The sequence below is a fragment of the Bison bison genome, unplaced genomic scaffold (genome assembly GCF_000754665.1).
Source record: "Bison bison bison isolate TAMUID 2011002044 unplaced genomic scaffold, Bison_UMD1.0 scf7180017864484, whole genome shotgun sequence".
In the NCBI taxonomy this organism is placed as follows: domain Eukaryota; kingdom Metazoa; phylum Chordata; class Mammalia; order Artiodactyla; family Bovidae; genus Bison; species Bison bison.
Window position 1 is genome coordinate 4,154,346 of NW_011495044.1, and position 23,291 is coordinate 4,177,636.

At 51.9% G+C, this 23,291-nt stretch overlaps 1 protein-coding gene across 3 annotated transcripts in view; it reads left to right on the forward strand.

Moving 5' to 3' along the window:
• RIMS3 (regulating synaptic membrane exocytosis 3) overlaps nucleotides 1-23,291 on the forward strand; it is a 40,160-nt gene continuing 16,869 nt past the window's right edge. Inside the window, exons 1-4 of one of the 3 annotated variants that reach the window (XM_010862705.1) lie at nucleotides 1-25; nucleotides 16,397-16,568; nucleotides 21,416-21,584; nucleotides 21,950-22,197. In XM_010862705.1, coding sequence (XP_010861007.1) covers nucleotides 21,981-22,197 — 217 coding nt within the window. In that variant the 5' untranslated portion in view covers nucleotides 1-25; nucleotides 16,397-16,568; nucleotides 21,416-21,584; nucleotides 21,950-21,980. The remainder of the gene's footprint in view (nucleotides 26-16,396; nucleotides 16,569-21,415; nucleotides 21,585-21,949; nucleotides 22,198-23,291) is intronic. The other 2 variants (XM_010862706.1, XM_010862707.1) reach the window with 2 other exon arrangements.

The following is a 23,291-nucleotide window of genomic DNA, read 5'->3' on the forward strand; positions in this document are numbered from 1 at the left end:
GTCTGGACCCCGGCCCCACCTCCGGGTAAGTCGATAGGCCTTGCTTGCCTAGGAATGGATGTGGGGAGGGGATGACGGAGGTCCAGGGGACCACGGGGCGGGGGAAGGGTCTCTGATGGTGAGGCGCCACGTAGGGACTTAAGTGTTCAGGGTCTAGGGCGGAGGTTTCAGGGAGGATGACAGTGGGTGTGATGACTCGGGTAGGGGCTAAGGTTTGAGAAGGGAACATTAGGTGTTGGAGAAGCCCGGAAAATGGAGTAGAGGGCCCCAGAGTCTTGAGTTCTTTGCTGATGCTCGGAGCACCTGGGCCCCTGCTCCTCAACAGCATTGCCTCCCATGGCATTTTGGAAAGTGCTTAAAATCTATCCTGGAAAGGGAGCTGGCAGGCAGCCTGCCTTTCTTTTTGCTGCCTGTGCCTGGTTGAGAAGCTGGCCACTCTTTCCTCCAATGAGACATCATGGTGGTGCCCAGAGGACCCCCCACCCCCACCCCATATAAAGAAAAGGGGTAATGCCCACTCCAGCCCTAGGGTGGGGAGAGGGGACTCCTGGGAAGCCAGGAAAGGCAGTTGGTTAATCCATGGTGGGGAATCCAGGGTTCAAGGAGGCTTGGCAAGACCCTTGGTGCACAAACTGGGCATCCTCTCATTCAAGAGGAGGGTGTTTTCACCTCCTGGCCCCAGGATGCCTGGACTCATGCCCATATCACCTTCTCTGGACAACCCATCCTGAGAAGGAGGTTTCTTCCCAGTACCCTCGGCCTGGAAACCCAGGGAAGGCCCATAGCCCCCATGGTCCTGGTTGGGGAGAGCAATGCCTTACCAAGGCCAGAGAACAGGGGTGTTGGCTGCCCTTCCACCTGGGGGCTCTCTGGATGTGGCCCTGTGCGGCTGGGGAGCCTGGATGAAGATCACTGTCCAATTCCAGTCCCAGGGGTGTGGTCTGGATGGAGAGAGGAAGGCTGCCACCCCTTTGGTCCAGTCTTCTGCTCATGGTAACTTAAGTCTGGGGTCCTTGAATTTGGGGCCTGAAGTGGTGGGGCAAGGGCCTTTCTGGACCAGGCCTGGTCACCAAGGGGTTAACTAACCAGCCCCACCGTTGCTGCCAGCCACCAATTAGTCTGTCATCAGGCAGCTGCCAACTATCCCTGGGGACATGTGGGCAGCCTAATGGGGCATTCTCTTGTGGAGGTGAGGCGGGGGGAAGGGGTCTGTGAAACCTGTGCGTAGCCCAAGCTCTGCGCCCTTTGGAGCCTGTTTAGGGCTCACAGACCCCTTCCCCGCCCTCTGTCCCGCTGCCTGGCTTAGAGACCTCCAGCCCTGGGGTTCCATACCTACCCGACCCTCTGCAGGGAATGAAGCCCAGAGTCAGGCAAACTTGGCTTCCAACCCAGGCTCTGCCACTTTCTGGCTATGCGCTACTGAGGAAATCACTTCTCCTCTCTGAGCCTCCTTCAATAAAACATACCCACCTTCTAGATCTGCTGGGAGGAGAAAATGAAATGGTGGATTTGAGCTGCTTAGCACAGAGGCTGGCACTCAGGGGAGCTCAGTAGGTAACTGCTGAACTCCTGAGCAAGCCCAGGGCCAAGGACCTGACGGGACAGGCAGATAGGAGCCCAGGGCTGAGGACTCAGCAGGGACCAAGATCCCATCCCTTGGGGCGTGAGGTCTCAGTGGACCAGGCACTGTCTCTGCCTGAACTCTCCTCTTTCCCTCCCTCCTTGCCCACAGACACTTCTGGTTCTCTGTACATAATTGGATTTTACTGTGCGGAGCCCAGGGCTGAGCTGCTCCTTTCTGGGCGTGCCCTGTCCCTAACCAGGTGCTAAGCTCTGTGGGGTCTGTCAGGGATCTGGGTGATGCCTGCAGCTGCAACAGCAGCTGGCCCTTTAAGGAGGGAAGAAAACAATTATCTGGCCTGGGCATTGCATCAGCTGGAGGCTGGAGGGTCCCTGGGGAGGAGGGGCCAGGCTGGTGGTTGATTTCATTAGTGCCATGTGAGAACTCTCACCCAGGTCTATCCCACTCCCAGGCTGCAGCCTTGTCTGCCCTGGGCAGCAGCCGAAACCCAGCCCCACTGACTCCCCCACCCCAGGAGCACCACCTTGGAAGACTTTGTATACACCCAAGACATGTAGGGGGAGGTAGGGAAGTGTCTCCCACACTGGCCTTTTTGCTGACTTGGGGTGCAAGAATGCTTCCTTGCTGACAGTTAGGGGTGTCTCCCCTTCTACTGTTTGGCTGACCTGGGGCGTGATTCTCCCCCACTGGCATCTTGTTAACTCAGGGGAGGGATGCCTTCTGCACTGGCTTCTCACTGACAGTGGAGCTGTCTCCTGCCCTGGTGTTTTGCTGACCTGACAAAGGAGCTATGCTGCCCGGGCTGTGTGTGAACTGAGGCCACGAGTTAGAAACAGTCGCTCTCTGGTTGGAGGTGAGCTGCCTGGGAACAGTGAGTCACAGAGGCAGAGAGGACTCCAGGTTCTTGGGCACCAGAGAGACCTGGGTTCAGGACCCACATCCTCCACTTCAGCTTCTGTTACACTTCAGGATTCAGACGTCTCTGAAAAATAGGAATCATTTACACCTGTACTGCCCCACCCCATCTAGAAGATGCTTGGTGGATTCAGTACAACTGGATGAACAGCCCGTAGCCCAGGACTGAGGGACGGAAGGTGCAGGCTATGTGATGATTCTCTTGCCTTTGTAAATTTGGGCTCCTCACACCTTGAGTTCAGGAAGCCTGGACAAGAAAAAGAGGGTTGGGGAGGCGTGGGGGGAAGGGGAGAAAGAGCACAGGGCTCTTCTGCATCTGTCGCAGGACACCTGATGCTCTCAGCTCTGTGTGTCAGGCAGCTCCTGCCTCCATGGGGTGGGCATTCTAGCCGGGAGACGGCCCAGAGCAGGTAATAACACATGTGACATGTGTTGGAAAAAAAGAGATGCAGGGAGGCTAGCATGACAAGGAGTCGAGGAGGCAGAGGAGGAGGGAACTGGGTGTGCTAAAGCTTTGATGTTGCGGAAACAGGCCTGGCATGGTGGGGAGGGCAGCAGAGGGAAGGAGGGGGAGCAAGGGGGCAGGAGTCAGCACAGTCAGGCCAGACCTCCTGGTCTGTCTAGCAGGACACTAAAGACTTGGGAATTATCCTGAAGCCAATGGCAGCCTCCAAAGATTCTGAAGCAGAAAGGGCAAGGGCTGATTTCCAGAGCATGCGGGCTGGGGTCTGTGGCCCTCAGGCAGCGCCTTCTCGGGGGTGACCTTCTGCCCTCTCATACCCCTTCCCTGCGCAGCAGCCTGGGTGCCCAGGGGGCAGGTTGTTTATGTGACTCATTCCGGGGGGAAGGAGGCCAGTCCCAGTCCCTTCAGCTCCCTCTCTCTGGGCCTTGTTGACGAAGTTTATCTCTTGGGCCCATGTTCTCCCAACCTCCCTGGGGAACCAGAGCATAAGAGGCAGGGCTTTGGCACCAGGCAGGCATATATTCACATCCCAGCTCTGCAGTTCGTGGGGGTGGGAAACCTCTGGCAAGGCACACCTGTCTCTGATCTGCAGTATCCTCGGCTATGTTGATGTTATGTATTCATAGGAAGGATAAAATGAAATTCCAGATGGAAATCACAAAACCCTATTGCTATGTCAGTTGGCATTTTAACTCTCTTGCGTTGAGGCTGACCCCGAATCCAGGCCAGGCCCTGGGCTGGCAGAGGGTGGGGGCAGGGCTGGATTCACCAGTCTGTGGTTGCACAGAGCAACCCGTGCTTGGAAGAACCCTGCACTTCATTTAATGTTTGGCTGTCACCATCTTGCAATTCTTAATAATTTTGAACAAGGGGGCTTGCTTTTTCATTTAGCACTGGGCCCTGCGTATTATATGGCCCCACAAACTAGGCTGGAATAGGAAGAGGCAGGGAGCAATGCAGACTGCAAAGAGTCGCCAAATGGAGGAGGTGTGAGGTGGAGGGCATGACTAACTGTCCCAAGGTGGGTGGGATGTTAATAATAGTAACATTTATTTAGTGCTTACTGTGTGCTAGGTTCTCTGCTAAGCACTTGACATCTTCATCTTCAAACATCCCTATGGAATAGGTAGGAAGATTATTGCCCTTGTATAGATGGTGAGAGTTAGAGTCAGTTTCTTGGCCAAAGTCACACAGCCATCAAGTGACAGATCTGGGGTTCCAACCCCGGGTTGTCAGATGGGAGAGCACATGCCTGGACCAGGGAGGTCTTCCCCAGGATGAGCCGGGTCTGCAGGGTAACTTGGAGTTTGCCGAGAAGGAAGGAGGTGTGTGGGGAAGGGAGGGCTGTCTCAGCCGGGAAGTGCCTGTGCCTAGAAGTGATACTTGGCTAGGAGAGATGGAACTGAAGCCAGATGCCTCCCAGGGTTGAGAGGTGGCCTTTGGATTTCACAGTTCTGATTTTCCAAGCTCAGAGCTTCTGGTCCCTCTGCTCCCGGGCCCTGCTGTGACCACGATTCCTCATAACTGTCCTGTACCGCCCACTCTCCCCCGACTCCCTCGTAATCTCCTTGACTTGACTTTAATCTCTTCTGGGCTCAAGACCTGTATGACTACTTCATGGACCACATTTAGATGTCTCACCATCAGTCTCAGGTGGAAACTCAGGCCCCAGCTCCGCCTGCTGGCACCTGCTCTGCCTCGTGTCCCCACCTCGTCTCTGCCACCACCAGCCACCCACTTGCTCAAGCTGGAGAGCTGGAAGTCCTCCTGGACACCTCCCTCTCCTTCACCCCCACATTCCACAGCCAGTCCTTAGCAAGTGCTGTTGGTTCTCCTGACTCCCTCCCCATTCCGTCATCTTTCTCTCTGTCCACTGCCTGGCTCCAGCCCAGCCTCGCCTCAGCTCTCAACCTGGACCACAGTGACGGCCTCCTAAACCGGTCTCCTGATGTTTCTGTTCTTGCCCGGCTTCATTTCATGTTTCACACTATAGTCAGAGTGATCTTCGAAAGATAAATGTTTGATTGTGTCATTTCCCTGCTTAAGACCCTTCCAAGATTTCTTGGAATAAAAGCCGGACTGACGTAGTCTGCAAGGCCCTGTGGGATCTGGTCCTCGCCTACCTTTTTGCATCGTCTGTACCATTCGCCCTCTCCCTCGGCTGTTGTCCCCACATTCTGGAATACCCTCCCCCTCCTTATCTATCTCCTTCAGATACCAGCTTGAACATAATTTCTGCTGAGAAGCCTAAACCAGAAACTAAACATCAGCCCCCTCCATAGGACCCTGTACTTCTTCACAACATCACACCTGACCTGCTTTTCTTCGTCCCTCTTTCTCGCTAGACTATGGACTCTGTGGGATCAGGAATCTAGTTTTGCCTGGTCCTTGCGCATAGTAGGTAAACAGTGAGCTGTTCTATGAATGAAAGGATTAGATGAATCATTGCTGCAGCATCCTAACTGGCCTCTCTGCCTCCAGGCTTGATTTCTCCAGGCCTTTCTCTGTCCAACCCGAGAGCGATCTTCCCAAAACACAGAACTGACCCTGTCACCCACTGCTACTTAAAATACTTCAATAGCTCCCCATTGAGGGCAGGAAGTGCCTTGGCTTTTTAGCATGGGATTCAAAGCCCTTTATGATCTGTACCCCCTCCAGCCTCGTCTCCCCTCTTACCCCCTCCCCACACTTTGAACTCCTGGTCCTCTAACACATCCGGCTGTTCTGTGCCTCTGTGCCTCTGCCCTTGTAGTTCCCTCTGCCCAGAACGCCTCCCCACCTCTGCTTTGTCTCCCTGGAGAACATCCTTCATTCTTCAAAATCAAGCTTAGCTGCCTCTTTTGCTGTGAAGCCTCCCAGGAACCCTCCCGGCCCTTCCTGAGCCAAGTCCCCCACCCCCACCCCCAACTCAGTCATATCTGCACAGAGTCCACATCTTTTCTTCCTTGTCTCCTGTGAAACTGAGCTCTTCCGGTGCAGGCATAGTGATTGTTCATCTTTGTGCCTCTGGATTCCAGCTTCTCCCCTGTCCTTAATTAGGTCTTTGCTTATATACAGAAACCCACTCAAACCAGCCTCAGTAATAAAGAAGGGTTTCTTATGAGGACGCAAGGGGTTCCTGGGAACTGAGGAGTAGGAAAATCATTAGCTTCTAGAAGGTGAGACCTGTTGGCCAAGAGAAATTGAAGCAACTGATTTCTGTACCTTGTTGACTGCCTTCACCCTTCTCTGTCCACCTACTGGGTTTGCTCTGCTTTTCCAGACATGGGGGCCACCTATAGTTCCTGTATTTCATCCCTCAGTTCCAGCTACATTCAGAGATAGAACCCAGGGCTTGGCAGATCCAAGTCCAGACTCCCAGGAGAGGATCTGATTGGCTCTGGGGAGGTCAGGTGCCCACCTTGGTCCAATCAACTGCAGCCTGCTGGGAAGGATCACAAAGTCAGACATGCAGACACGGCTCTTGTTTGTCAGTTATCTGGGCAAGTACTTCAAGAGACATCTGCTATAACCCTTACAGTGCCATGTGGGCCTGGCCTCAGCCTTCTATCTGGTAGTACCTGGAGAAAACAGACCTAGCATTTTGACTGTAAGGGGAGTCTTTTCCTGGGGCAGCGGCAGTACCCAGGGCAGGAACTGAAGAACCTGTCAAATGTCATTCAGAGGCCTGAACAGACAGTTAGAGAGGTGAGACCCTGATTTTCTCACCTCTCTTTAGAGTAGAGAGAGAGGCTTGAGAAGGGCGTGAGCAGTCAGGACAGTTCTCTCTGCCAGAATCGTATCATCTCCTAGAACTCAACTCATTTCCTCCCCTCAGTGAAGCACCATGCATGCCTTTATTTCTCCCCATCAGGCACTCTTTACCTGTATTATTTCTAGTCTTATACTTTCCTAGTAATAAGCAGTTTTTGAGCACTTACTCTGTACCAGACTCTATACACATGCATTATTATTATTTAAATTTGTAAAAAAATTATTTTGGCTGTGCTGGGTCTTGGTTGCTGTTCGGGCTTTTCTCTAGTTGCAGCGAGTTGGAACTACTCTCTGGTTGCAGTGCTTGGGCTTCTCATTGCAGTGGCTTCTGTTATTGTGGATCATGGGCTGTAGGGTGCAGGGGCTTCAGTAGCTGGGGCGTGTGGCTCAGTAGCTGAGGTTCCTGGGCTCTAGAGCACAGACGTATAGTGGCACGTGGACACAGTCGCTCTTGGGCATGTGGAATCAAACTCCCTAGTGTCTCCTGCCTTGAGATTCTTTACCACTGAGCCACCAAGGAAGCCGCACATGTATTATTTCATTTAATCCTCATACCCTATAAGATAGGTACTATTATTATTCACATTTTATTTTTTTTTAAGTATTTATCTATGTAGCTGATTCGGGTCTTTGTTGTGGCATGCAGGATCTTCTGTCTTTGTTGCATCATTTGGGATCTTTGGTTGCGGCCTGTGGAATCTAGTTCCCTGACCAGAATCAAACCCAGGCCCCCTGAAACTGGGAGCACAGAGTCTTAGCCATGGACCACCAGGAAAGTCTCTGTTATCCCCATTTTAAAGACAAGGAAACTGAGGTTCAGAGAAGTGACATTTACAGGCTGGGGACAGACAGCAGTGTGTGACTCCCAAGGAACAGTTCTTAACCTTAGCTCCTTACTCACTTGCCCCTTTGCCTTTCAGGATCGTTTGGGCCTCACAGGCAGACACCAGGTTGCCGTGCCTGCTCCCTACTGCCCAGCGTGGGGCCAGCCCAGAGGGGTGGAAGGATGCAGGCAGGGTAGAAAAAGCATCTGCCTAGGAGCTGAGGGGCTCCTCCGTGTGGACCTACTCCATATAGCTGTATGGCTCTGGGAGTCTTTTAACCTTTCAGAACCTCATTTTCTCATTCAGAAATGGGCATGGTCATCCCTGCCGTGAGGCTTGTATTAGATAGTAGGTGTAAGAACAATTCGTAAATAGGAGAGAACCTAGCAATTTTTAAGGATTGTTATTACCAGAATGGAATGTGGCAACAGGGCGCCAGCTGGCCTCTGTGCCATCCAAGCTCCTGCAGGCGGCAGGCAGGCCTAGAGCTTCCTTCCCAACATGGGCCTGCTACCATCAGAGAGAACTGAGATGACTTTCAGTGGCTCACGGACGTGTTACTGCCCGCCCTTGGCTCGCATACTGAGAAAATTGGTTCCCCTTTCAACCCTATGAAGTCCACGGTTGTCCCATAGAGAAAGTGCCTTGGTGATGTGTCTTTAACAACTTTCCAACACCTGCTGCCCTCCCCTTTAAACAGAGATATTGGGGATTTCCTGGCAGTCCGGAGGTTAGGACTCGGCCCTTTCCCTGAAGGGATCTGGGTTCGATCCCTGGCTGGGGAACCAAGATCCCGCAAACTATGTGGCATAGTAAAAAAAACAAACAAAAAAACCCTGCAGAGATCTTGACTGGCAGCTCATTGTAGCTAAATTTTAATAATATATCTTTGTTTTCACTGTACTTATTTTACTGTGATTTTCTATTTATTAAAATTGATATTGGCTTTCCATATAGAGTAGTCATGCAAAATTTCTATTTAAAATAAATGCATTTAAGTTAATGGTGTCAATTTCAAGAAAATAAATAATGAGCCATATGGGGGTATGGAGATTTGGCATAAATCACTGAGGGACACACAGTGTTATGTAGACAGTGCAAGACTGGGAAGTTGTCCAAAGACATCAAGTATGTGGACCTGGATAATCTTTAAGCTCCCTTCCATCTGCCTGGAGAATTTGGGAGTGTCTTGTACTGTGCCAGCCTACTCCCTTCTCACACCATGCCCTGGCATGGAGTGCTTTCAGAGAATCCTGCCATGATTGTCATGTAGATAGAAGAACGTGGGCCACTGTCCTCCACCTTGCTTGAGAGGGGGACTCTTGGAGTTGGGGTGTCTGGATGGGTGTCCCTCACCTCTGAGCAGGACTTGGGAAACTGCTGTGGGGAGCAGGAGCTGCAGACTCCACAGTCCGCCCGATCTCCATGCACAAGACAGGCCTCAAGTCCTCCCAGAGGGCTGGAGTCCCAGACAGCGCTGAGTCCACGGATGAGGGTGAGGCTGTCCCCAAAGCTTAGGGCCCAGCCACAGCAAAGCCAGGAGGCTTTGGGTCTCAAAGGCCCTGTTCTGCTTGCTGTCCCCTTTCCCACCTCTTTGTGCCGCTGAACTCCTGTCCCTGGGGATTGGACAGTGACCTTGAAGGGCCCCTCAGAGGACACAGAGGATGTATCCTTAGGGCTCAAGACCAGGGCCAGGTGGGCAGGAGGGAAGGCCTGCCTGCCCCTCCCCATTCCTGTGCTCTCAGTGGGAGGGCAGGCCTGGGCTCCAGGAGGGTGGAGGGCCTGGGTAGTATGGGGCTGTGCTTGTGCATCCACAGCAAATGTCGAAGGGTCTCTGTGAAGGCATATATTGTGTGAGTGTGTTTGAGAGAGAGAGTTTGTAATATATGTGTGCATGGTGAATGGACCTCTGAGTGGTAGTCTGAGGGTCTGTGTGGGGAGGCTCTGTGCGTTGTGTGAGTACGTGTGAATGGCAGGGTGTCTTCTGTGTGATGTGCTTGTGGGTCTGTGGTGAATGTGTCTGTGTGTACTGTGTGTCTGTGAGGCATCTGGTGTGTGTGTGTGTGTGTGTGCTGTGTGTCTAGGTTGCTTGCGTGCTGGGTGTGGTGTGTGTCTGTTTTGTGTATGTCCTAATCTTTGTAGAGTGTGTGTCTGGCTGTGTGGTGTGTCTGAGTGGCTGCGTGCAAGCATGTGGCATGCACTTGGGGCTTTGTGCCTCAGACAGGGTGCGGGGCCGGGGTTGCGGGGCGGGGAGGCGGAGGGCTTTGAGGGCGGTGTCTGTCTGGGCTGGGGCCGCGAGGATTGCTGGTTTCCCTGAGAGGGTCCCTAGGGCAGGTGGCGGGCGCAGGCGGCGCCTTCCGGCTCAGAGCGGGTCTGGTAACCGGAGCCCCTTACTCCATGAAATATTGATCCGACCTAGCCGTGGCCCTGACCAAATAGGGCCAGGCGAGCAGGGAGCGCGCGGTGGGGGTGGTGGGTCGGGGTGGGAGTGGCGGCGCTGTCCGTGGTGCTGCCGCGTCCCTGGCGGGGGCGTCAGCTCTCAGGCTAAAGCGGGGATGGGAGAGGGAGAGATTTCTCTATTCACCCACATCCTTAGTGGGGCTTCTGCTTCTGAGGCTGAGCTAGTCTGTCCCTATCACCTGTCAGTTCCACCACCCCTTCTAGGAAGGGAGGGCAGGGACCAAATGAATATTTGGGGGGATCCAGTATCCCCCAGGGCTAAGGTTTGCCTGGGACAGTCTTAAGTTGCTGTGGTGTGATTGTTAGTAGCGTCTCTGCTCACTCTTAGAGAGAGTCCTAATTGGATGATAAATTGTGCTGCCCAGCAATAGACTTTGCTCCAAAGACCTCTTCCCCCAGTTGTCTGCTGTGGCCCTGGGCATTCGGTAGTTGGTGAATGTGCAGGTGCTGTGGGTTGGGAATACTGTCTTTCTTTTGCATGGGCTGAGCCAGAATAAGGGCTTGGGAGCCCCAGGCCCCTTGGCAACGTGCTGCAACCCAGACCTTCCCCAGGGAATCCAGCTCCCTTCTCCACTAGTCCAAATTCTGCTTTCCATTCAAGCTGTGCTCTTGCTCTGGGCTTCCTTTGCCCTCCTGCATCCTGAGCTACGCAGGCCTCTCCTTGGTCTCCATGTCAGGGTGTGGTCAGGTCTTCAGATTGGTCATCCTTGTACTCGTGACATTTTCTCTGAGTTCTCCTACCCTGATTTGCTGACTTTCCCTCCTTTGGTGGATTTTGTTTTCCTCCTCCCCCTAACTGTGGGCATTACCTCTCACTCTTTCCTCACCCTCCTCTGAGCATTCTCCTTCCTTTCCACACCCCACTTTTCCGTCTGGGGTACACACCCAAATCCTTCCCATCCACTCTGATCTCCTGAACTCCAGGGTATCTGCTTACCTGCCCAACACCTCCATGGGGGAATTGCAAAATTATCTCAGACTCATCATATCCAAAATGGGCATTCATGTTTCCTTTAAGCCGGCTTTCCCCTCCAGGACCACATGCTCTGCTGGTGGCACCTGTCAGCCCCCACCCTTCCTGTAAATCATGTTGGATTCTGTTTTTTTTCTCTTCCCCCAACTTTGTCCCATCACCAACTCCAGGCAGTCCCCTGAGCCCTTCCACGACTCCTGCACCCCTTTTCTCTTTCCACCAGCACTGTCTGAAGCAGTGCAGCCCTTCTTATGTGCCTCCTGACTGCTCTTCCAGCCATCAGGCTTTCTTCTGATTCTGTCCTGTGTCCAATTGATCTCTGTAAAATGTTACATCTAAGCCATGTCAGATTTCACTCCCTGCAGGATTAAAGCCAAACTTCTCAGCCCTGCATTCAGAGCCCTTTCTGGGCTGTCCCAGCCTACGTTCCCAGCCCTCTCTTCCGCAGCTGCACCCACCTCCTGCTTCAACTGCACTGCTCTGTTCACCAGCCTCTGAATATACCATTCCTCCTCTAGTCCTTCCCAGCTAGTTTCCACCTCTTTCTTCTCCAAATTGCACCTATCTCTTGAGGTGTTCTGCAGTGAATTGATCCATGATGCCTGCTCTGGTCTTCCCATCCTAAAGAGTTCACTCTTTCTGCAGAGCAGCCAGGGTATTTTTATCTTTACCTCTTGGTGCTTTGGATGGTCCTCCAACTAACTTTGTGGTATCACCTGAGAGCTTGTTTGAAATGCAAAAACTCAAGCTCCACCTTTCTGTGACCCCTGGAATGAGAATCTGTGTTTCAACCTGATTCCCAGGTTATTTCTGTGCACATTAAAGCTTGCGAAGCTCTGGACCAGTGTGTCCACTGAGGGCAGCATCTTGCTTCTGTTTGGGAGTGGCCTTCAGCTCCAGGGTGTTTTCTAGTGGGATGCTTAAGGACCAAGTCTCGCAGCCCCTGTCAGGCAATAGCAGCCACATCTGGCCACGAGCTGTGAGAAGGATTGGGTGATGGAGATGGCCAGGAAGCATGTGCACTCTGCCTGGATGTTTTCCCCTGAAATCTATGCCCTGCAAGGCCCCAGAGCTCAAGCTGTAAATCTGACTCCAGAAGGCACTCCTGTGACATGAGAAGAAATCAATTAATCAATAAAAAGACAGTTATCAAGAGAGCAGAACTTTTCCCTGTTCACAACACACACACTGGTGGAAATGTCTGTTATTTTAATGTATGTTTTGAAACGAAAAATATGTATTTTCACTTTTTCTTTATGAGAGCATTAATACGGTTTCTAAAGTAGTAACTCTAGAAAACACAATATGTCATATGAAGAAAATAAAAATGACTCACAATTCTACTATCCAGCTATAAATACTATTTTTTATGTTAATGCTAATTTTAGGTCACCATGCATTCATTCAACAAATATTTACAGAGTCCTACTGTGTGCCAGGCACTGGGGGATTCTGGATGCAAAAGATGGCATGGTTTCTCTTTCTAAGCAACACACAGCTGGGGCGGGGGGTGGGGGTGGCAGGCATGGTGTGGGAGGCAGGCACTGATCAAGATAAGACAAGCAGTGTATTCATTTCCTAGGACCAGCTGTAACAAAGTACCACAGAGCAGGTGGCCTAAAACAACAGAAATTTATTGTGTCACAGTTCTGGAGGCTGGAAATCTAAAACCAAGGTGTCAGCAGGGTTGGTTCCTTCCAAGGGAGGCTGTCCCATGGCTCCCTCCTGGCTTCTGGTGACAGCTGGCAATGCTTGGTGTTCCTTGGCTTGTTGCTCTGTCTCCCTAGTCTCTGCCTTCATCATTACAGGGATTCTTTCTGTGGTCTATCTGTGTCTTCCCGTAGCCATAGTCTTATAAGTCCTTCTGGATTAGGGACCCACCCTCCTTCAGGATGACCTCAGTTTGGCTAACCACATCTGCCATCTGCAGCAACTCTATTTCCAACAAGGTCTGAGGTACCAGGGGTTAGGGCTTTAAACTTAGCTTTTTTTTAGAGGGTGGGGGGAAACAGAATTCAATCCATAACAGGCAAAGACAGTATAGGGTCTGGGGTAGCATGCCAGGGAGTCTAACCTTGTCTGGAAAGACTCTCCCAGGATGTGACATCCAGTCAGGGGCTGAGCACTGAGTGGGGCTGAGCCAGCAGAGGTGGTGTGACAGACCGATCCCAGGTCGCCAGAACACAAGGGTGGGGACAGGCTGGAGAAGAGCATTCTAGGCTGACAGGAGGCAAAGTGGCACTTTTGAGGAATAAAAAGAATGCCAGTGTGGCTGGAATACTGAGGAAGGGCAAGAGTCCAAGAGGACCTGGGTCACTTCTCCTGTCGGCCTTGTGAGGGGTTTTCACTTTCTCCTGAAGGAAATGGAGCCGCGGGAGGCTGTCATGCAGGAGTGATTCATCCTACCTTGTGAGCTGTCTCCTCACAAGACTAAGCTGTCTGGAGCCGAGTTGTTCCTCTGTGAACCCAGTTCTGAGGGCAGATGTGTGGCCATGTCCTCAGGAGCCCCCTGGCTGAGAGAAGATACAAGGCAGCCCCGTCTGAGGAAGGGAGACCTGGCTGTGCCCCCAGCAGCTTAGCCCAAGTAGGGAAGCCCAGCCTTTCCCTCAGGAACCTTGTCCTGAACAGACCAGGCTTGCTCAGCTCTCGGTCTGTTTCACCTTGGAGTCTTTGGAGTCTGGAGGACACACGTTGAGTCCAGACACCCAACCCCTTGCCCTGCTGTGAGGACTGTGTCTGAGAATGGGTGCAGGGCAAGTGTGTGAACCATATGGGCCCCTGAGGCCAGAAGCCCTGAGGCTGGAGGATACCTGAGTCTTGCAGGGGCCGGTGCTTAGCGCCCTGCTCTCCCCAGACGATGTCTTGCTGTGGCCTTTGTATCAGGACGAAGACTCAGGTCCTCGTTTACCACACCCTCAGAGGCCACACCTTTACTGCGTGTGATGGGAGAGGGCCCCCGGCCCAAAGCTGCTTGTCCCTCCTTGTCTGGGCTAGGTGGGCCAAGCTGGGTGGAGGAGAAGTGGGTCAGCTCTGTAGCCATGGTGACAGCAGCTGCTCCCTGCCAGCCTTCTCATCTCCTTGCCACAAACCTCATGATGAGATCCTTTGTCCGGCCTGTGGGGATGGGGGCCAGGAGGGTGAGATTGGGGTCCAGAGTGTGTATGAATGTGTATGTATGTGTGTGTGTGCAGGCTCACACAAGCGCCTGCTCAGAGCTAGTGTGCATGCCTGGCCAAGGGAACCCATAGATCCAGGTAGGACACTTCCTACTTCCCTGCCCACTGAAGGGATGAGGTTCATCCTGCTTCTCTGAGCTGGGCAGGAGCCAGGGGAAGGGTGTGTGTGTGTGTGTGTGCCGGTGGCTGTCAGTGTGGCTGCTTTGGTGTGGATGAGTATCTTAGGGGTGTGTGTGTGTGTGTGTGCATGTCTGTGTACACAGGTGATTGTGTCTTTAAATGAATATGATTTATATGGGTCTGTATGATGTGTAGTCACACATTTGAAATTCTGTGCCCTGTGTCTCTCCCTGTTATGCTTAGTGTGTGTGCAAACCTGGTTTGGAGCAGATAAAAGTCATGTAATCAGGAGAGGAGCTGGCAGAGTGCTCCCCACTCAGGCTGGTGTCCTCCTGGGCCCAGCTCACCCTCCCCAACCATGCACCAGCTCTGTCACCCACCTTTCTCACCTTGATGGGGGAAAGTGAAGGCTAGAAATGAGGGACCCCCCACTTCTGCAGATACAAGTTTAAAAAAAATCTGTTTTACATCATGAACTGGTTCTCATTAGTTGGTAAGGCTGTACTGTGTTAAGAGGGATTCTGAGGTTAAGTCTGGCTTCTGACATGGGCACAGATTGGCCTGTGTGGTGTGGTGGGCAAGCCCTAGTGCTGGATCAAGGTTGAGGCAGGGGCCTTAAACCCAGCATCCAGCATCCGTTGAGGGGCCAGGAGCTGAGATGCTGGCAGGGAAGATCACAGCATCACATGCTAGCTCCCACATCAGCTGAGAAGTGCAGGGACCTAGGTCTCACATTTATGCTGGACTCTGGGTGGAAGCACCCCGGGTTGCAATGGGAGGTGATCCTGTTGGTCTCGGAGCCTTCCCATGAAGTGGTTGTACCTGGTGTGCAATCCAGACTAATAAGCACCAACACCTATGGAGTCCTTTACTGTTTACAAAGGCACGTTATGCAAAGTAATCATATGAGGGCCCAACTGAGCATGTAGCATGTACCAGTCCTTATTTTAGCAATACTTATATTTCATCTAAGAATCCTAAAGCAGGCATTATTATCTGCACTTCAGAGATGAGGATCTGTAGGCTCAGGGAAATTGCCCTGCGTCATACAGCTTGTAAGTGACAGATCTAGGTTTTGAACTAAGTCTGCCTCCAAAGCCTGTGCTCTTTTTTTTTTTTTTGGCTGCACAGCATTGCAGCATGTGGGAATCTTAGCTCTCTGACCAGGGATTGAATCCACTTCCCCTGACAGTGGAAGCACAGAGTCTTAACCACTGGACCGCCAGGCAAAGCCTGAGCATTTAATCGCTGTGTTGAGACTTCCCTGGTAGCTCAGTGGTACCCACCTGCCAACACGGGAGACATGGGTTCCATCCCTGGTCTGGGAAGATCTCACATGCTGCCGACCCACTGAGCCCCTGCACCACAACTATTGAGCCTGTGCTCAAGAGCCTGGGAACCACAACTGCTGAAGCCCGAGCACCCTAGAGCCTGTGCTCTGCAAGAGAAGCCACCGCCATGAGAGAGTAGCCCCTGCTTGCTCCAACTAGAGAAAAGCCTGTGCAGCAACTGAGACCCAGCATAGCCAAAAAATAGATAAGTATATGTATATAAGAACTTTGCTTTAAAAAAGAAAATCACTGTACTTTCTTGCTCATTAACTCATCTGGTCTCCAGTCCAGCCCAGAGAGCTGGGCTGGGTCCAGGTGGCCAGTAAACTTCATTTTATAGAAGAGGAGATGGAGGTTCAGAGAAGCTGAATGACCCGCTCAGGGTCATACACTGCGGGCTGGAGCTGGGAGTCGGGCCCCTGCCCTCCAACACCCTCTCCCCAGTACACACTCCTGAATGCTGGTTGTGTCACAGAGCATCTGGGGAGGGACACAGACCCCATCAGTCAGGGGAAAGACAGGGAGAATAGGATCTAGAACTCGTTAGCACTTGGACCTGGAGGAGTCCCTTGGCATTAGCACCAGCAGTTTAGCACTGAGGTCCCTAAAAGGCAGGTTCGGGGACCCAGGAGTTTGGACAGTTTTAAAGGAGGAAATAGCATCAAAGAGTTTGAATGATTGGCTCAAGTGCACACAACTATCTCCAAAGCCCATCTTTTTTACCCCACAGGCTACTGGAAGCCCTGGAGGACAGGTGTCCTCTCCAGCCCTTCCTCAAAGCTCTCCTTTTTTCTTCCAGACTCTCATCACATCACCTCCTCCTGGAAGCTACTTTGACTGTCTTCACCTCCTTTCTTGAAAACTGGTGTCTCAGAAGTTAACAGAAGACTTGCGTTAATGCCCTAGGGGTGTGCTGTTGGGAGGGGCACGCCCCCTGTGATGGAAACACCACACTCAGAGTCATCAGTTCGGTGAGTCAGGGTTTTCTCTAAGGTGAGAGGGGAGGAGGAAACACCTGACAGGTGGTACAGGACCTGGGAGTTAGGAGTCTTGGGTTAGAGCTCTGGTTTTGTTGACAGCTTTCTCTGTGACCCTGGGTGTGTGTCTCCTTCCCCTTCTGAGCCTTTATTTCCTCTTCTGCAAAATGAAAGGCTTGGGTTGGAATAGGGAGGCAAATCAGTTTGACCTCATGAGCTGGTTCTCATCAATTGGTGATGCAGCACTGTGTTAAGAAGAATTCTGAAGTTAACTATGGCCCTAGTGAGAAGGAGAGATGGATTAGTGATGTCTAGGGAGGGTGGTAAGAGCCTTAGTCACTTGCCATTCCTTCCAGACTAACAGTCCACCACTCTGTGACAGATTCCTTGGTATTTTCTGTTGAAAGAGTGAGTAGGTAGTTTCATCTTGGGCTTTTGGGTAGCCTTACTGACACTCACGGGCTTCCCTGGTGGCTCAAATGGTAAAGAATCTGCCTGCAATGTGGGAGATGCGGGTTTGATCCCTGGGTCAGGAAGATTCCCTGGAAAAGGAAATGTCTATCCACTCCAGTATTCTTGCCTAGAGAATTCCATGGACAGGGGAGCCTGGTGGACTACAGTCCATGGGGTTGCAAAGAGTCGGACATGACTGAGAGACTAACACTTTCTTCTTTCACTTTCACTGATGCTCAGAGAAGGTTTATTACTTGGTAGACACGTGGTCCAAAGGAGCAAGGGGCCCAGGGTGGCCAGGCAGAAACTTGAGTTCTGCTTTTGTCAGGATTCAGGGGAGGGTGTGGGGAGCCTTTAGGGTACTGAGACCCCAGGGCAGAGGTCAAACATTGAAGGCTGGAAAGAAAACACTCCTTCCTTGGGGAGCTTGGAAGGTATCTGCTGGCATGGAGCTTGGCAGGTACGGGGGACAGTGGGAAGAGACCCCTGAAGGGGATGTCCAAGCTGTCACCACAGAGGCTTCAGCAGGGGGAACTTAAGAGTGATTCTTCCATTACCTGGCAAGATCATGGGACGGTTTCCTTCCATCAGGAACCATGACCTGGGTTGGAAAAGGGACAGTCCTGCTTGGAGGCAGGGCATTGTTGCAGTGACTTTTGCAGACATTCCTTTAGCCGTCTCTTAGGACCACCAATATGTGAAATGCTGTGTGTCGGCCCCTCTCCATTCTGCTCCCATCTCCACCTGCTGCCCTGTTCCTACCCCTGTGCTCTGATGACTTGGGAGCTGCTGTGAGCAGCACTGCCTCCCTCATAGAGGCCAGGTGGTTGGCTGTGACTGGTTCTCCATCTTGTCCATCTTGAGCTAGACTGGCTGCCCAAGAAGCAACCGGAGCTCTGATTCTGAGCCTGCTGCTGCCTTGCGTGTGGAAAGGACTCAAAAGTCAGACTTTATCTGACCCTTTCGGTTTACACACAGATGAGGAACCCAGGCCCAGAGAAAGTCACACAAAGAATCTGTATATACATTATCATCTAGCCTCCTGATTCTGAACTCTCCCCAGCTGCCCTGCTCTGCACTTGGGACCAGAGGTCAGGCCCTGAGACCCTGGGCCCTCCTAAACATTCAACAGCTCTCCCGGGCAGTTAAAGATGAGAACGCAGCTGTGGATGGTGCAGAGTCCTGGATGTCAAACCATCTGCTTGTCAGTTCCATTCATTATTCATGAGGAAACACGAGCCCCTGGGTTGGCAGGGTCAAGAATTTTGTCCCTTACCCTCTTTCCTTCTCTTCCCCTGTGGCACCCAGGAAGCACTTGCTTCTCCAGCCATGTTCTGAGTGGTGTCTCTGCTGCCCCTCAGATGCTCATTGCCAACCTGGGAACCTGGGCCAGAGCAGGTTTTCGGATCACAGATACTTTGCCTGCGGTTTTCTCAGCCTGGAGATCCAGGACAAACCTGTGTAGGAGGGCTGGGCTCTCCTCTTTGGGTGAGCTCTGGGGAGGAAAGGGCAGGGGCTGCTGAGCGTATCTGTCTCTTTGTGAGAACAAGAGACCCAGAACAGGAGTCCAGGCCTGGCTGCTGCTTAGCTGAGTTGGATGGGCGAGGCCTTCAGTTCTCTGAGACTCATTTTTCTTATCTGTGACATGGAGATAACTGTGCATGTAACAGAAATACCCTAAGGAGTAAATTAGGTTTATGCTGTAGCCAATTCAAAGTATCAGATAAGCCCTTTCCCACCGTCCACCAGAAGACCACACAGATACCAAACAAACATACAGACTGGGCACTAGGATTGGAAACTAAAGAGGTCATCATAGACCCAAGTCCAGGGGGACTTTCCATTAGCTGCAAGGTTGATGGGGGATGGATGAAGAAATACAATCCGAGACTCTGCAGACTTCACAGGGCCAGCAAGTACAGGCCAGACAGCCACAAAGAAGGCAAGACGCGGCTTTGACTCATCCCTGCTGTCAGCCCTCATTCGCCAGGCCGGCAGGAGCCTTGCTGACCAGGAGCGCAGGCAGCCACGCTCAGCTGTCTGGGCCTATCTTGCTATCCGCCTGGAGTGATGCCTTCCCTTTCTGTGTCCTTTTGAAAAATCAGATTCCCTCGGGATGACGGGACCCTGGAAGCGGGATGCCGCCCGGGGGAAAGTGCTGGGGGCCAGAACCGAACTGGGAAGGGCCAGGTGCAGAGCCCACCTGCAGCTGTCCCTTCTGAACTCTGCCCAGGCCTCGGACTTCGAGGTCGACAGCAGGAGATCCCACATCCGCGCTAAACAGAACCCTGGGTGCCTGCAGTCCTGCTTCCAGCGTAGTTCCTTTGCCCTGTGCTCTCTCCTAGCTCTCATCAGAACTGCCGCTAAACACAGAGCTGCATAGCTAGTTGCTCACTGTCTGTCTTCTCCCCCGAGCTGGAGGCTCTGGCAGGGCAGGATGCATTTGGCCTGGCTCATCACTGCATCGTTGGACCTCAGCGTAGGCCCAGGAGTTTTAGGGGCTTACTTTTTTCTTAATTTTATTCTCCGAGAAAAGATATTTTTCTAAAGTATATTATTAAATAAAATGATGACCCTTAGCATGAATATGAGTAATAGATCAAACTTGGGGTCACTTGTGATGACCATTTTGTAATGTATAGAACCATCAAATCACTATGTTCTGTCCCAGGATCTAAGATAGTGCTGTAGCCCTTTATGGTTCCATGTGAAAAAATGAATAGATAAAAATTTTAAATTACTTTGGTTATTTTAGGACATTATCTTGCCAATTTCTACAAGAAGCCCTGTTAGAATATTGATTGGGATCGCACTGAAACTATAGGTCAGTTTAGGGATAGCTGACTATTTTGGGGGGGGGTATAGTTTTTAAAATTTAAGTATAGTCGATGTACAGTATTATATGTTATAGGTATACAATATAATAATTGACAATTTTGAAAAGTAATACTCCATTTGGGCTTCCCTGGTAGTTAAGACTGCAAAGAATCTGTGTGAAATGCAGGAGACCCAGGTTCAATCCCTGGGGTGGGAAGATCCCCTGGAGAAGGGAATGGCAACCCACTCCAATATATAGTTACTATGAGTGAAGTTGCTCAGTCGTGTCCGACCCTTTGTGACCCCATGGACTGTAGCCTACCAGGCTCCTCTGTCCATGGAATTTTCAAGGCAAGAGTACTGGAGTGGGTTGCCATTTCCTTCTCCAGGGTATCTTCCCAACCCAGGGATCTAACCCAGGTCTCTTGCATAGCAGGCAGATGCTTTACCATCTGAGCCACCAGGGAAGCCCAAAGAAAAACATCAAGATGTCATGGTGGTTGTTGTTTAGTTGCTAAGTTGTGTCTGACTGTTTCGCGACCCCATGGACTGTAGCCCACCAGGCTCATCTGCCCATGGAATTCTCCAGATAAGAATACTGGAGTGGGTTGCCATTTCCCTCTCCAGGGGGTTTTTCCCAACACAGGGATCGAACCTGCCTCCCCTGCTTGGCAGGTGGATTCTTTACCACTGAGCCATCAGGGAAACCCAGTTACTATGAATTGTTGGCTACATTCCCTTTGAATATGTGTTGAATGCAGCATTAGAGAGTAAATTTGTCAACTTTGGAAAGGAATTTGGCAATGTATTCCGAGAATCAGAAATATGTTTATGCTGTCAGTGTTAGGTAGGATGCTTCTTGATGTAACAGAGAACCCGATTCAAGCTGGCTTAAGCAATGGAAAGCACACTGTCTCACATAACTGGAAAGCCAGAGAAGCCAGGTTCTGGGGTGGTGTCTCTGTGCCATGCCACCCTCAGCATCACTGGCTTCATCCTAGGCTGGGCTGTCTCTCAGGGAGAGGCCTTGAGGAAGGGAAAAGAGAGACACACAGAAGAAGCACCTACCCCTCATGTAAGCCTGGAATCCAAATCTTCCCCTTAAGTCAGATTCAACCAACTTAGTCATATGCCCACCCTTGGGCCAGTAAGGGTAACCAAGGTGAATGCCGCTCACTGATTGTTTTAAACAGATCAAGATCTGCCTCTGAAACAAAGGATGGGGTGGATAAAACTAGTACGCTGCCAGGAAGCAGGAAGGGAGATGCTACCAGCGGCATTCACACTCAATAGCCCAGTCACTTCGTTTCCCGGAGTTGATCCTAAGGAAATAAGCAGATAAAAATCAGTATACAAAGATCCTTATTGCAGTGGTGTTTAAAAGACAGGAGAGAAAGGGAAAGGGAGAGAGATGAGAAAGTTGGACTTGGATGAGTTGTTATTTTTTTAAATGTGTAGAAAAGAGACTGGGAGGAAATAGGTTAAAATGCCTATTGCGGCTGCCTCCCAGTCATGCAGTTAAGGGTGATTTTTCCTGCTTCTTTACGCTTTTCTGTCCCACTCCCTTCAAGCAGGAGGACCCCTTCGGCAGTCTGCCCGGCTAGAGCCACATTTGTTCTCTCTGCTCTCATTACTGGCTGTGAAAACAACAGTCACACCTGCTGAATATTTATGCTTTGCCTGACACGGTTCCAGGCACTTTCATCTGCGCTAATTTAATCCTTCCAACAATCCTATGAGGTAAGTGCTTCCGTTTCTCATTTTGCTGAGGTGTTCACTGAAACCCCGAGATGTGTGGTCACGAGGTCACACAGCTAGTATGTAGAGGCCCTTGGAATTCAAGAGTGGGTCACGTGACTGCACAGCCTCCACCTTCCCTGCCAAACCAGGTCGCTTGTCAGGGCAGCCACACGCTGACAGGAACAGTCCCATTGATGGAGCCAGATTCTGTGCACACCCTTTACACGGACTTGGTCATTTAACCCTCGCAACCTCAGAGAGGCTGAGTGCCTTGCCCAAGGTCACACAGCTAGGAAGGGCTGGGGCCGAGGTCGAGTGGCCCGGGGTCTGATGCGTGACCCTTTCTCCCTCTCCCTCCCCGACAGGGTTGCCTGAGGTCCTGCCGCCCCGTGGACCATGTTTAACGGGGAGTCAGGTCCGGCCTCGGCTGCGGCCTCCAGGAATGTGGTGCGGAGCTCCAGCATCAGTGGGGAGATCTGTGGGTCCCAGCAGGCTGGGGACGGCACCGGGACCAGCACTGCCAAGAAGCGACGCAGCAGCCTCGGGGCCAAGATGGTGGCCATCGTGGGCCTGACCCAGTGGAGCAAGGGCACGCTCCAGCTCCCCCAGGCTGGTGAGGCCGTGGGCACCCTACGCTGGGGGAGGGGCACCTCGCTTTGCAGTCACAGGGCGCCCGGGGACTGTCCTCATGGCTGTACACTCCCACCCCCACAAACACCTAAGGTCGCACTACCGTACACCAGGTGGTGTTCTGGGTCCAGTCTGTGTCCTGACTCGTGACTCCTCGTGTAACTCTCCGAGACAGGTACTGAAGCACAGAGAAGGGAAGCAAGATGCCCTCATCTGCACAGCTAGGAGGTGGTGGAGCCTGCATTCAAACCCCAGCATCAGGCTTCTGAGCTCACGCTCCCAACCTTTATACTCTGCCGCCTCTCTACCCAGACTCACCCGCTAATCAGCAATTAGGCATTATATAGCCATCGTGTTCCTAACACCGTGCTCTGACACTGCCACTTCACGGACACATCCAGGAGGTGCAGTCTCATCTGGAATGTCTGAGTTTCTTAAGTACGAGTAGCCGCACACGTATGTTGCAATCCACAAGAGAGACACACACATACAAAGACACGTGCCCTGCATAGTCACATGACTAGCATGCTCGGTTGCTCATAAAAGCTACCCTCACTGCCAGGAGAACACAAGACATTCGTTGACACTAAGCACGGTCACAGTAAAACCAGTTATGCAAATCATATACAGGCCTCTGTATACAGATGCACAGACCCCGATCGTGGAAGCACAGTAACATACATGTACCCTCAGTGGCCCGTGGTCACAGAAACGCATCACACGTGTGTGCACACATACCTCACGGAGCTACAGTCACACACTACCTTAATAGCTACCTCCTGATAAATACATTATACTTTCCCAAACAGCTGGTTATAGAATCCCACTTATGCCCCAGACTGGTGGGTGACCCACCTCGTCACACACTGTCAGCCCCGGAGCTCACGTCACAGAGGAGCCAGTCCTCCCTCCCCACCAGGACCTCCTCCCTTGGTGGCAACAACCCAGACACCAGCTGGTTTTGTTTTAAAATCTCTTCCTGCTTATTTTGCTCAGAGTAACAACTTCCCTAAGAAACCATCAAATAGGCAGCTGGATGGGGGTGGTGAGGGGGTGGGGGCACCAGAGGATCTGGGG